The 14,195-nt window shown below is 33.4% G+C and overlaps 1 protein-coding gene across 1 annotated transcript in view; it reads right to left on the bottom strand.

Annotated features, from left to right (window-relative positions):
- LOC115700010 (beta-glucosidase 40-like) overlaps positions 1–14,195 on the bottom strand; it is a 59,269-nt gene that overhangs the window by 14,395 nt on the left and 30,679 nt on the right. Inside the window, exons 10-13 of the mRNA XM_061102756.1 lie at positions 8,893–8,897; positions 2,863–2,889; positions 1,599–1,701; positions 1,384–1,492 (exon numbers count right to left, since the gene is read on the bottom strand). Coding sequence (XP_060958739.1) covers positions 1,384–1,492; positions 1,599–1,701; positions 2,863–2,889; positions 8,893–8,897 — 244 coding nt within the window. The remainder of the gene's footprint in view (positions 1–1,383; positions 1,493–1,598; positions 1,702–2,862; positions 2,890–8,892; positions 8,898–14,195) is intronic.

Genomic DNA, 14,195 nt, shown 5'->3' with positions numbered 1-14,195 from the left:
AGATCTTTGAAACAGGGCCTAGCGCCCAAGTTGACAATCGATCTAGTGCACTGGTTTTGATCACTTAAATGACAAATCTGATTCAACTATTGAATTTAGAATGGTGAAGGTAGGTGACCTCTTCCTCAAGTTCTAGAACCTGAGATGTATCAAAACGACAACCCGGGTGCTCAAAAATGAAGTACATACCCAGGACCCAAGTTGAAAAATGGCATGGTGCGCTAGGTTTTGCTTATCCGATTCTAATTCTATTTCAACTGTCTGTCTAGTTTTTCACAATAACTAAGATGCATAAAGTCAGAGAAGTCAAATTCACAACTTTGTATTTCTCATTTTTAACATGGGAAACTCACTCGAAAATGAAAAGTTTCGAGTCCCTCATTTCTGTAAAATAACAACATCTTCGAGAACTGGTGACCAGCTTTGCCAGAATACTGAAACAGACTAAGTGATGTCAAAATATCACTTAGGCATCATAAAATACATCCCCTTGATGTTTTTTCACTTACCCGTCATCCAAGTTGACATCATATGTCAACCTGCTGGGTGCTGAGATGTCAACCCGGGCGCTGGATGTCAACTTGCGTTGGGTGATGAACAATCTTTAGTAAAATGGTCATAACTCACTCAATATTGATTTGATTGATGCGATAAAACTTATTTTTCAAAGCTATTTGAATGCTCTATTAAGTCATGTATCACACTTCAATCGCATTTCTAAAGCTATCGACCCCAAATTTCATCCAAATGGAGTTACAAAAATAAGCTCTGGCTTACCCAGAGCGGGTCCTCCCATCGCGACCCTGACTTCAAAAATTGACGATCAACTCCAGAAGTTAATTTTTGACGTTAGATCATCATCTACGGTCAGAAATAGCCAACTTGTATTTGTCTTCTATTTTTGTGGGCCTCCTTCACCTATAAAAGGAGAGCTCCCTTTGTTCGTTTTTCAGATTCAGAAAACTACCCACAAGGGAGAGCTTCCCTCTTTAGCGAGCGGGTACTGGAAGTGAGCTACTATACATTTATTGTGTCTATCTTATAATTACTTAATAATTATTTTATTCTCGCCATTCTAGCGAGCGGGTGTTGCTTAGAACTCTTAGTCTAAATTTCTGTGTCAACATATATCTTTGTGATATTTTGAGAGAAAAAAGAAGAAGAAAGAAAGTGGTATAAAAGTGTAACATTACAAAAACAGTAGGTAATTATGAAAAACAAAAAAAAAAGATTTTTTTAATAAGTAATATTTAAAAAAATATTTACTAAAAAATAAATAACTATAAAAGTATACATTTTAAAAATATCAAATATTTTAACCTTTATATATTTCTAAATATATGGGAAATAAGTAATATATAATAGCTTATTATGTATACATACTTGATAGCAGCTAGCAAATTAGTCAAATAGTCATTATGGTACTTGATCCTTTTATCATCCTTTAAAGCTTGTTTAATGGAGATTGTCTTATCATTTGGGTCGTCCATTCCTGTAATTAAAAAAAAAAAAAAAAAAAAAAAACCAATGGAAGTTTAAAGTGTTTCTTAGCTAAGAGCTAAAGAATAATAGAAAAGTATCGTTGAAAAAATTATTACCATTTTCAGTAATAATGACCGGAGGATTTCCATACTTTTGTTTAATATAATTCATTAATTTTTTCATGCCTTCAGGTACTATGTACAACCACATAGAGTTTGCCTACATGTCATCAAATGTTAACACACATTTATATAGTTTATTTAGAAACATTAAATAAATATACATCATATATCACAAGTCAATTTGTATTTATACATATACATCATAAAAATTAACTCAGATACCCTTGTTTACTAATTGGTTGGAGAAAAATAAGGAGCCTGATAAAAAATCAACTATAAAAAAAAAAAATAGTATATATATATATAAGTAGACACACGCAGAGATGTTTATTGGACTATATCTAATATTTTTAAGTTTATTCAGATCTGATTTAAATATATTGGATGTTAAATTTTATTATCGATGTAATATAATTAAGTTCAATATTAGATGTTGGATTAGAGCAGTTTTATCCATTGAATGTATTTCATGTATATCTATTGGTTTAATTTGAATTTATCTAATTTTTTAAACCTAATACTTTTTTGGATCAGATTGGATCCATTCAATATATTAGATCAAGTATGTATTGGATTGGATTAGACCCATTGAATAAAAAAAAGTAAAATTTTAATGTTAATTTTAATATATACATATATACTTTATGTATAACAACATAAAATCTAATTACTCTTCTAAACTAAATGAAAATACTAATTAGTTCGATTTACTGTTGTATGTATTAGATTTTTGGACACCCCATCCAACATCCAATCCGATCTAATTAGATATTCAAAAATAAAATATAATCTGATCTGATCACAATTGAATATCCAATATTTGATAGTCGGTTGTCATTGGATTAGATCGATTTATTCACACCTCTAAATACACATTCAATACACACATTTATTAGACACAGTCAGCTATTTTTTTTCTAGCATGACACAGTAATTTATAAATTTAAGTGGGATTGTATCTCCCTTTTAATTGTGCAATTGAGATTAACTAGACATTGTGTAAAAATTGTATGTACTTTAATTGGTTGAGCATTGCTCTTAGGGTATGTTTGTAATAACTGATAAAAAAACTATATATTATATTTACTTTGTCAGATCCCACTTAGGTCAATATCTTTTTTCAAAAAAAAAAAATTCTTCTCCTTCTCACTCTGTGCAACACGCAACATCTCTCTCCTTCTTTCTTTCCTTCTTTCTCACTCACTTAAACCTATCATCACCACCACTGACCAAGCTCCGACCGCCACCCTCTAGTCACCCTTCGACCACACGTGCTGATATTGCTCTATGACCATTTGATAAGGATCCCACACCCCAAGTTTGGTTGAAATCGGAATAAGGACGCTACCATATGAAAGCTCTGAAGTTTTGCCGTCAAAACATTGAAATGACATTTCGGCCAACTCCGGGCACCATTAAAAGAATAGTTGGTACCTTTAGAATCAACATCGCGAGAAGAACATCGCCCACTAAGTCATTTTTGTCAACACACTAGTTTTTTATGAGATTTTTGTATCTTTGTCCTTTTGGGAGCTTTTTTGGTGAGACCAGTTATTGTTTGGGCTAACGATTTGTACAACTGTGATCTACTCGTCAAGAGGATTGCTTTGATATATACATTGTTAAAATCCAGCACCGTTCCTAGAGCACTGATATCGACAGACGTAAACTGCCATCACGTGCAGCTAAGATGAAATTTTGACTTTCTTTAAATGGCATCGTGTTATATATTGTTGGGTTCAGTTTAAAGAGTCGATTGTAATGATGATAATTATTTATTGACTTGAAGAGTGTAGGAAAAATAACTTTTAGAGTGTCGCTATTTGGTGTTAGGTTTTGTGTCCTAAATAAACCCCATTTCAATATAATCAGATTTACTAATTAATAAAAGATAAAAATCGTAATTTATGTTGCATGGTTCACATGATTTATTTCATGATTATGTTTAATGTATAAATTCTATTAAGTCCAGAACATATATAAATATGTATATATTTGTTCATGATTATAGTGTCGTCAGCACAGTAGAAAATAATCATGATTATATGTTCAAAAGTTTAATTCCCATGATTTGTCAGTTCACTGGATTTAGACTAGCATAATAATCTGCGATAAGGTATACTTACACCTTGGATAAGTGTTATGTCCTTTCCAGACATTAGTAAAGTTTACCAGTATCGGATGTATGGAGTATACATTGGAAGGGACCGATATGGATCTTGGATAAGATATCATAAATTTATCGTTATATCTTTCTAAGTCAATATCAATAGTTGATCTTAAGTCTATGGATCTTGATCCTGATATGGTTAGGTTTAGCTTAGTTGTATTATTTATGTTCTTTGAGTTGTTCGTCGAAGCTAACTTTTGGTTCTTGGTGGATATTTACATCTTGGAAACATGGTAGTTCAATTGAGTGGGAGCGCTGATCATAGATATAGAATCTATAGCTTCTATAAGTATTTAGAAGTGAAATGATGATTTTCTTCGAGCTTGGCTGAATGGAGATAAATGATTGAGATCTCATTTCAGTAATTATATTAGTTTACTGAAATATCATTTATAAATTGCTAAGTATTTTAAGGATAAAATACATTTAAGGGTAGAGCAGTAAATTTGTCTCTATTCAGTGTATCTATAGAGGATCTTTGACTATTAGGATTGTAAAAATGGATAATCATAACGTATCTATATCGTGGTACATATAGAGTGTTTTATATAACTGAGAGTGCAATTTGATTCCAAATCTATAGTGGTGCAAGGAGGAATTAATAAGTTAGAGAATTTACTTTGTGAATTCTAGATCTACTTATTGAAAGCTCAGTTATATAAGCCCATGGTCCCTCACTAGTTGAGATAATACTCGTTTCAGACTCAGTCAATTGATTTTAGTTGATCAATTATAATTTTAAAATTAGACTATGTCTTATTTATGAATTTTTACTAAGCAAGGGCTTAATTGTGAAGAAAAGAGGTTTTGGGGTCAATTTGTTAATTAAGAGACTTTGTATGGTCTAATTAATAAATTACATAAATGACAATTTTATTTAGTAATTAATTATAATTATTAAATAAATAATTTTTGCATTTATAGGATTGAATTGGAAAATATGGTATTATTGAAAAGAAGAATAAGTGGTTGAATAAAGTGGCAAAAATCTAACTAGAGATGGATCCACTATTGTGTACGGCCATAAGTGATTTTTGCCTAATATTTTATTCTTTTTTAATTCATATAATTCAACCCTAAGCCCTAGTTGAAACACTATAAAAGGAACATGATGCTCTCATCTCATCCACTTGACACTTTGTCAAACTAATGTCACCTTGACTATTGCCTTCAACCTAGATGAGAGAGTTCATTCCTTAGTATTTTCTCACCTCCTTCATTGTTCTTCACCATTCGAACCTTGAGTGAATGAGTGTCGTGCCCACACATAGCAAGTCAAGTACTTAATCATAGTGAGTAAGACGGTGGTAACCAAACCTGAAGGAGAGAAAGAGATCCAGGTTCAGATCTTAATTATGCTCTGCTACACAAAAGAATCAAGGGCTTGAGATCTTAAACGAAAGGAGTCATTATATTCAGCTGCAATCAATATCCTGGTAAAATATTCCCAACGTTTGGAACTTAAGAATTGGGGGCTTAGAAGCGTCACTTTTGGAGAAAATTTGATTATCCTAAAGAGATAGAGACTCAACTTGATTATATAACTTGATTTTATATGTGTTGAATAATATTAGAAATATTCTAATTTTTATGATTTATAAAATGTTTGAAAAATTAAGAACTTAATATGCATATTTTCTAAAAAAAATTTGGGGCATTGAGTGCCAAATAAATTTTTATACAATTATTCATGCAGGTTATGATTTATAGCTAAATTCATATTACAGCCGTTATGTTGTCAGATTTTCTAAAATAAAAAAACAATATGTTCTTTTGTTATTTTTGTTTGCCTACTTTTCATTATACTTCTTACTAATGAATTATTAATTTTACATTATATTCTTGTTAACTTATACTTACACAAATGTTAATAATTCACAAGTAATAAATAAATATTAGCGTTCTAACAATTCGTAAGTAATAATAATTGGTTATACACATTACTGATAATTGTTAACTATACAATAATATCTTTTATAATATATTTTTTTTTTGTAAGGATCCTTTATAATATAATTAACTATACATATTTTTAAGGGATATATAAGATAATTTATATATATGTTTCATCCATTTTTTGAATTCCTCCTTATTTCAATGGATTCAAATTTTTATATTTGAAGAGAAGGGATACCCGTCTATCTATCCTCTCCCTTTAACTCTATCTTCTCAAACAAAAAAAAATTATCTCTCCCTTCATCTCTCTCCTTTTACTCCTCTCCATCCTTTCATTAATTTCTCCTCTCTACTAAATATAGTGTTAGCTAGACACCACTAGTATCAGATGACATACTTTTAATACTAAATTACACCAATAACGTACCTCATAATAGAAGTGTTAGGCATCATGAATACTGTTTGGCACTTCTCGTGTTTGTTATGAGCGTTTAAGTTTATTTGAATAGGAATGTAAGACTAAGGTTATATTTGGTATATAATTTTAGTGGAATACATATAATTAAATAGGTTTCATATTTAAACTTTTATTTGAGGTATTCTCCTAAGTATCTCTCAATGTTTATTCTACAGAAATTACCATATATAATTCATTTGTACGAAGTAAATTATGAGATAAGTTTTGGCTCATTTCGGTGAGAGCTATTATGAAGTTTTATTACCTTTAAGATATCTCTCTTTCTCATCAAAGTCACAACTTGATATTACCACTGATAATATTTTGTTCTTCTTTTATAGTTTTTGATTTGATAAAGTCATTCGTGTTGTGCGCGAAAGCAATAAATAGCAAAAGATATATAGTAATAAATATATATATCAAAGCAGTAAATAATAAAACACACAAAATTACGTAGTTCGACAATTCACCTACTCCAAGAAGGCAGCTGACATTATTAATTTGAGTAAGAAATATACAGAATACAAAAACAAATCTCCTACTAATAATATCTTTCAAGTGTTTTTCAACTCACCGTAGTGTTTCCTAAAGTTTGGATACATAAATTCTCTCTCTCTCTCTCTCTCTCTCTCTCTCTCTCTCTCTCTCTCTCTCTCTCTCTCTCTCTCTCTCTCTCTCTCTCTCTCTCTCTCTCTCTCTCTCTCTCTCTCTCTCTCTCTCTCTCTCTCTCTCTCTCTCTCTCTCTCTCTCAGATTACCCCTGAACCTAATTGTACTAATTTGTAGAGCGAATTGTTCACCCCAGATTTGTACACAATGAATGATATGTAATGAATTATCAATGCTCTTCTAAGAGCTCCATATTTATAGAAGGAAAACCTTAACTCCCAACTATATGTAATAATGAGAGGTAGCTCATCTCCCAATCATATGTAATCAATGAGGTAGTTCCAACTATATGTAATAAATGAGAGCATAAATCAATAGATATTGCATAGTATCACTGATAAACGTGGCAAATAGCAAGTCCCAAATCTCTTGAAAGTTGAACTATATATTTGCAACCTCAAGAAAATTTTACTTTTGAGCCAAATCCAACAATCTCCAGCTTGGCAAGAAAACCAAAATCCAAAAACATTGCCTCCACTTACGCCTTAGGTGCTCTAAGTCCGAGAGATGTTGATCAAGTTCAAGCAGTTTTGAAACTTGATCCCTGTAACCACTTTTGTAAGTATATCTGCAGGGTTATTTGTAGTCCTGACTTATTTAAGTATAACATTCCCATCATCGATGATTTCACGAACAAAGTGAAAAATGAGCATCGATGTGCTTAGTGCGACCATGATTAACTTGGTTCTTTGCCAAAAAAATGGCACTCTGACTGACGCAAAAAACCTCCATATTCTTCTAAATAATACCCAAATGTTTGGTCAACCTGAGAAGCTAGATAGCTTCTTTGAATGCTTCTGTAAAACCATATATTCTACCTCTGTAGTAGACAAAGCTACAATGAACTATAATGTCAATCATTAATAGACTGGTCCTCCTTCCATTATGAATACATAACCAGTAGTTGATCGATGCTTATCTAGATCTCCAACGTATTCATAATCAACATATTTGACTAGATGTTTATCATCAATATTTTCTCTCTCAAAATTCAAACCAATATCCATAGTACCATAAATATACTGTAAAATCCACTTTACTGCTTCCCAGTGACCTTTACGAGGATTGTGCATGTAGTGACTTACCATACTAATAGCATGTGAAATATCAGGTTTGGAGCATACCATTGCATACATAAGAACACCAATAGTATTTGCATATAGAATATGCTCCATTTTCTTTTTCTCATCTGTGGTGCTAGGTGACATCTTTGCACTGAACTTAAAATAAGGTGCAATTGGTGTACTAACAGTTTTAGTCTTTTCATCTATGTCAAACCTTTACAGTACTTTCTTCAAATACTGAGCCTCTGTTAGACAGAATGTGCTTGCAACTATGTTTCTTTTGATCTCCATCTCAAGAATCTTCTTGGCTTCTCCAAGATCTTTCATTTCAAATTCTGAACTTCGCTGAGTCTTTAGCCTGACAATCTCCACCTTGCTTTTAGATGCAATTAACATATCATAAACATATTAAAGAAAATAAATGAAAGTACCATCATGGAGTTTCTGGAAGTATACACAATGATTAAATTGGATGTGAGTTTACTTCTTCCACTCTTTGATGAAGTTGTCAAAATGCTTGTACCACTATCACGGTGACTGCTCAAACCATACAGTGACTTGTTTAGGTTGCAAACCCAATTCTCACATCCTGGAACTTTGTCATCATGTACTTGAGCCATGTAAATATCTTCATTTAAAGTACCATGGAGAAAAGCTATTTTGACATCAAGTTGAGCTAACTCAAGATCAAATTGAGCTACCAAAGCCAACAAAATTTGAATAGACAAATGCTTGATGACTGGTGAGAATACCTCCTTGTAATCTGAGTTCCTTACTTTCGGGCATAACCTTTTGCTACAAGTCTCGCTTTGTATCAAATGTTGTCTTATACCAGAACTTTTTCCTTCTTGGCACAGACCCATTTGTAGCCAATAACCTTCTTTCCTTCAGGAGGTCGAACCGACACCCATGTCTGATTCTGGTGTAGAGATTTCTTCTCTTCATCCATTGCCAACTTTCATTTCTTGCCATCAACACTCTACACAACTTCTCTCTAAGTTCATGGGATGTCATCATCAATTACTTGAAGTACAAATGCTACCATGTTTGTGTATCTAGCAGGCCTTTTAATCTCCCTTCTTCGTTGAGTAGCGGCAATAGATTTTGATTGTTGATTGACTAATGGTGATGCTAATGGAACCTCCACCTCAACTAAGATCTCTTCTTGGTCATCAATTTCATCTTCACCGTGATCTTCAATTGGAATAGTCTTTTTTGAATCTCTCAGTATCACAAGCTCCACCTTAGAAATAGTATTTGGCACTTAATTCTCTTTCTGTAAGGTAGTCTATCTTAGTATAACAGACTCGTCAAATGTGACATCTTGGCTTAAGATAATCTTCTTTGATTCACCACATAAAAGTTGAAAACCTTTGAATCCTTCATTAAAACCCAAGAGAATAGCTTTCTTTGCTCTAGGATCCAGGTTGGATTCTTTGACATGGAAATATGCAGGACATCCAAATATTCATAAGGAATATCATAATCAAAAATAGGTTTTCTAGACCATACCTCTTTAAGTATTTTTCCATCTAATGCAGTCGTAGGGAGTCTATTGACGATATGGGTTGCATATGACAAAGCCTCTGCAAAAATGCTTTTCCTTTGGCGTAGAGCGTACTAAAAAATGTCTGATTATCCATTCTTCTTGACACACTTGTAAGAAAGTATCTGCTTTTTATTCAGCACCATTGTTAGAACTAAGCCTCTTGATCTTCCTGCCTGTTTAAGTCTCAATAATTTTCTTCCATTTATGAAAGACATTCAGAACTTCATCTTTGTGTCGCATGGTGTATACCCAAACATATCTAGAGAAATTATCAGTAAATGTCACAAACCATTTTTTACCTCCAAGTGAAGCGTTCTTGGAAGGTCCTTAAACGTCTGTGTAGATATAATCCAGAGTTCTCTTGGTGCAATGAATAACAATGCCGAACTTGACCCTTGTTTGCTTTCCCAGCACACAATACTCGCAGAAATCAAACTTTTCGGTCTTGGCACCTTTCAGTAAACCTTTCTTCACTAAGCCTTGCAAAGCCTTCTCCCTAGCATGCCATAAGCGCATGTGACAAAGGCGGGAAGAATCATATGTCTTTTCTTTAGAACTGTTAGAGCAAGATGCTCTACCTATAACAGTACCCCTATCTAGGAAATGTAAATTTGCCTTCCAAGTACCTTTCATCTCTACAAATGTACCTCGTATAACTTTCAAGTTTCCATCTTCTAATGTTATCATGTAACCATTAGAATCAAGAACACTTATAGAAATAAGGTTTTTCTTTAAATTAGGAATGTACCTCACATTTATAAGTCTTCTAATTGTACCATCGTGCATCTTCTATCGTATTGTTCCAATCCCTTTTGTTTGACAGACATTGTAATTTTCCATTAGGACAACTCCTCCATCAAGTTCTTCAAAAAACAAGAACAAATGTATGTTTGGACACATATGATAAGAACATTCGGAATCAATAATTCATCTGTCTGTATACACACTTGAAGAAACTAAAAAGGCTAAATCTTCTTCGATGTCAGCCTTCTGTGCAACATTTTCATTTGACTTGTCCTTGTTTGGATAATCTTTCTTCTAGTGCCCTTTCTAATGACAATAGGCACACTCATCCTTTGCAATACTTCTTCTTGATGACTCTTGTTAGGCTATTTTTAGCCTACATTTTGGGTCACTTTTTATAGTTGTTTTCCTTCTTTGTTATTCTTTTTGGAATAGAATTACGCTTGTTTTCTTTGATTTCAGGTTTCACACTTGGAATATATCAATTGATCGAATTTCGGAAAATAACAAGCTATAGAATAGAGAAAATTCTGCAAGAAAATAAAGCTGAAACTTCAAGCTTAAATTTGACTATGTTCTAATCTGATTTTGGAAAAAGTCAAAACATAAAAGTTTTATATTTCTTTTTCTTCTTTCCAACGCATCTTGAATCAACTCATTTGGAGTTCGTATGTGAAAGTTATGCATATTTTACTGAAAGATGCTGAAGCTGTCAAATTTTGCTCCAGTAGTCGCGACCACCACTTTCTATGGTCGCGACCCTTTTTCATGGTCGCGACCATGGTCGCGACTAGGAGCCAAACAGCGAGATTTTTTTCGTATTTTGCCCATGGTCGCGACTAGGCTTTATGTAGTCGCGACTAGGGGCGAAAAACGAGATTTTTGGGCAGTTTTTGACTTTTTCAAAGAGGTAGCAACCCTAATTTCTATTTAAGGGGTTCATGTTTTAGAAGGAAGGGAGGCATAAATAAAACCCTAGAGATGAAGAAGGAGGCAAAGGAAGCAATTGTGGCGATCCGGAATGCAATCACCAACTAGTTCTTTCTTAAACTCTTAATTTCTATGTTAATTTCTGTTTTAGTTTTGATTATGGATGTTATTATGGATTTGATGAACTAAACTCCTATTTAGGGAGATGATGAATGTTGATTGAAATTACTTTTGGTTAATGATAATTGCTATTTCTCCTTTCTTGATTGTGAATTTATCCATATTTGTGTTTAATTACATGTTTAAGATTGATCACCTTCTTCATGTTCTATGATCCTAATTCAAAATCTGAAAAGTGAGAATGGAGAATGCTAAAATTGGATAAACTAGGTTTTGATGTGAAACGAAAGTATTTGCATAGCCTTTGTGACATTTAGATTATTGCTTAATGCTGATTATATGTTAATCTATCCCAGAGATGATTAGATAACATGTGATTTAGGACCTAAAAGATCTGAAAAGAGTTAGGTTAATTTTTATAATCTGTCATTCACATTGAGAAAGAGAATAGTAATTAGCATTAACAATTGGGTAATTAAATCAACAGGATTCTTTTCCCTAAATATTCATCCATAATTAATTACATTTTTTATTATTATTATCCTGCTTTTTAATTTTTAGTTATTTAATTATTCAACCTTATTATTGATTCTGCCAAATAGAAATAAGAGTTCAATTGATTGGTACTTAGCTACAGTCCTCGTGGGAACGATCTCACTTACCTGAGTATTACTTGTTAAAACGATACGTATACTTGCGTGTTGGATTTATCACAACAACTCTTCTCTAGACTTTGATCTGGATTGCCCCTATTATTCAATCAACTTGATTTCTTGTTGTTCGATTTGCCTCTGGTTACAACCAATGCTTCTGGCGTTGAGTCTCTGTGATCATGTTGTTCCTTTTTCTGGTACTCATTATTTACCAAAGCATTAGAAACATCTATAAACTTAACCTCATTTTTATCATATAACAAAGTTGTGGTTAAATGTTCATAGCTTTCAGGTAATGAATTTAGCAACAACAAAGCTTTATCTTCATCACTAATTTCAACATCTAAATTTTGCAAATCTCCAAAAATTTTGTTAAAATTATCTAAATGTTCAATCAAAGGGGTACCTTTCTTGAACTAAAAATCGAAATGTTTCTTCTTCAGATTGAGTCGATTCTCTATATTTTTGTCATGTACTTGTCCTCTAGCTTTTTTTAAAGAACTGCATATACGCTTTCTTTCATGAAAAGTACTTTTGACCTTTCCCAGACACAATCGGATTGTGCCATAATCTTGAGGATTGAAAAAATTCCAATCTTAATCAGAATAATCTTTTGGCTGCACTCCAAGGAATTATTATATTCTTCTCGAAACAATAGATCTAATACTTCATATTGCCAGAGGCCAAAGTTATTAAAACTGTCCAATTTCTCCACCTCAAACTTTGAATTTGATAACATGGTTCTCCTCATAGAACCTGTTGACTCTTTAGAACTTTTTACGTCAACTTTTGTTTCTTTTTTCAGTTTCTCTATCATCAGCCATAAGTGCAAACAGATAACAAAACTTTTGAACTTATGACTTAAAAATAATATTTTTTGAAATTTCAATACCTTATTTTGAAAAATGAATGTCGTAGTTGAATTCAAAATGGTCCTATTAGTTAGGAAGAGGTCCTACTCAGTTGAAAATAGGTACAAAAATAGGTTGGTTCCGTCCAAAAAATAATTTTTGACTGAGTTAACTCAGTTGCTAGCACCAACACTCTAACGGCTACTAGCGATGGGTCGGACCTCCGATTGAGGCGATTCTTGTAGTGTTGGATTCCTCTCATTAAGAGCTCGATTTGATATATAATATCGCTATATTTGGCTCTGACACTAATTTATTGTGTGCAGAAGCAATAAATAGCAAAAGATTATGATACATATATATCAAAGCGGTAAACAATAAAACACACAGAATTACATGGTTTAGAAATTTGCCTACTCTACAGGAGGGAGCTAATATGATGAAGAAGGTAGATTGATTCTATGGCAGGATTTACAAGCTATTTCTACCCAAGATCCTTGGGTAGTGATGGGTGATTTCAATGATGTTTTGGAGCAAGAAGAAAGGATTGGAAGTAGGGTGAGGACTCTTACTTCTCATTCTTTTAAAGATTGTGTGTCTCAATGTCAACTGGAAGATATCAAAAGCAGTGGTAAATTCTTTACTTGGTGTAATAATCAACAAGGGGATGACCGAGTTTACTCCAAGCTAGATAGGGTAATGGCCAATGATAAATGGATGGAAACTTATCCGGGAGCTGAAGCTATTTTCCTAAATGAAGGTGCCTTTGATCACTCCCCAGCTCTAGTGATTTTCCACCAGCTTGCTCATAATGGGAGGAAACCCTTTCGTTATTTTAAAATGTGGATATCTCACCCTGAATACACTAGCCGTGTGCAGAATATATGGCAGCAGCAGGTCTTGGGCACGGCAATGTACCAGGTGGTGACTAAACTCAAAGCTCTGAAGCCGATCTTTAAGAAGATGAATCATGAGGGGTATAATGATCTGCAATCTTCAGTGATCAAAGCTGTAGCTATTTTGGATAATTGTCAAAACCAGTTATCCTTGGACCCTCTAAACCAGGAACTGCAACAACAAGAAGCATCAGCCCGAAGTAGTTTTTCTCATGCTCACAAGAACTATCAACAATTCCTTCAGCAGAAAGCAAAGACTACATGGGTTAGAGAAGGGGATGATAATACGGCCATTTTCCATGCTAGCCTCAAAGCTAGAACCAATCAAAACAGAATTCTTTCCATTGTGGACATGCAAGGAAACCGAGTAGATGAGCCGTCAAAGATCAATGAGGTTTTTCTTGATTACTACAAACAATTGTTAGGCACCAGGATGACTAAGCGAAGGGAAGTGTTAGACCATGTGATCAAAAGTGGTCCCACGGTTTCGATTCAACAAGGGGTAACATTGTCGGCTCCCGTTACTAATGAAGAAATAAAGAAGGCCATGTTTGCTATTCCTGGTACTAAAGCTCCCGGGCCAGATGGCTTCT

This window comes from Cannabis sativa, chromosome 8, assembly GCF_029168945.1.
Source record: "Cannabis sativa cultivar Pink pepper isolate KNU-18-1 chromosome 8, ASM2916894v1, whole genome shotgun sequence".
Classification (NCBI taxonomy): Eukaryota; Viridiplantae; Streptophyta; class Magnoliopsida; order Rosales; family Cannabaceae; genus Cannabis; species Cannabis sativa.
This window is presented reverse-complemented; position numbering and strand designations above follow the sequence as displayed.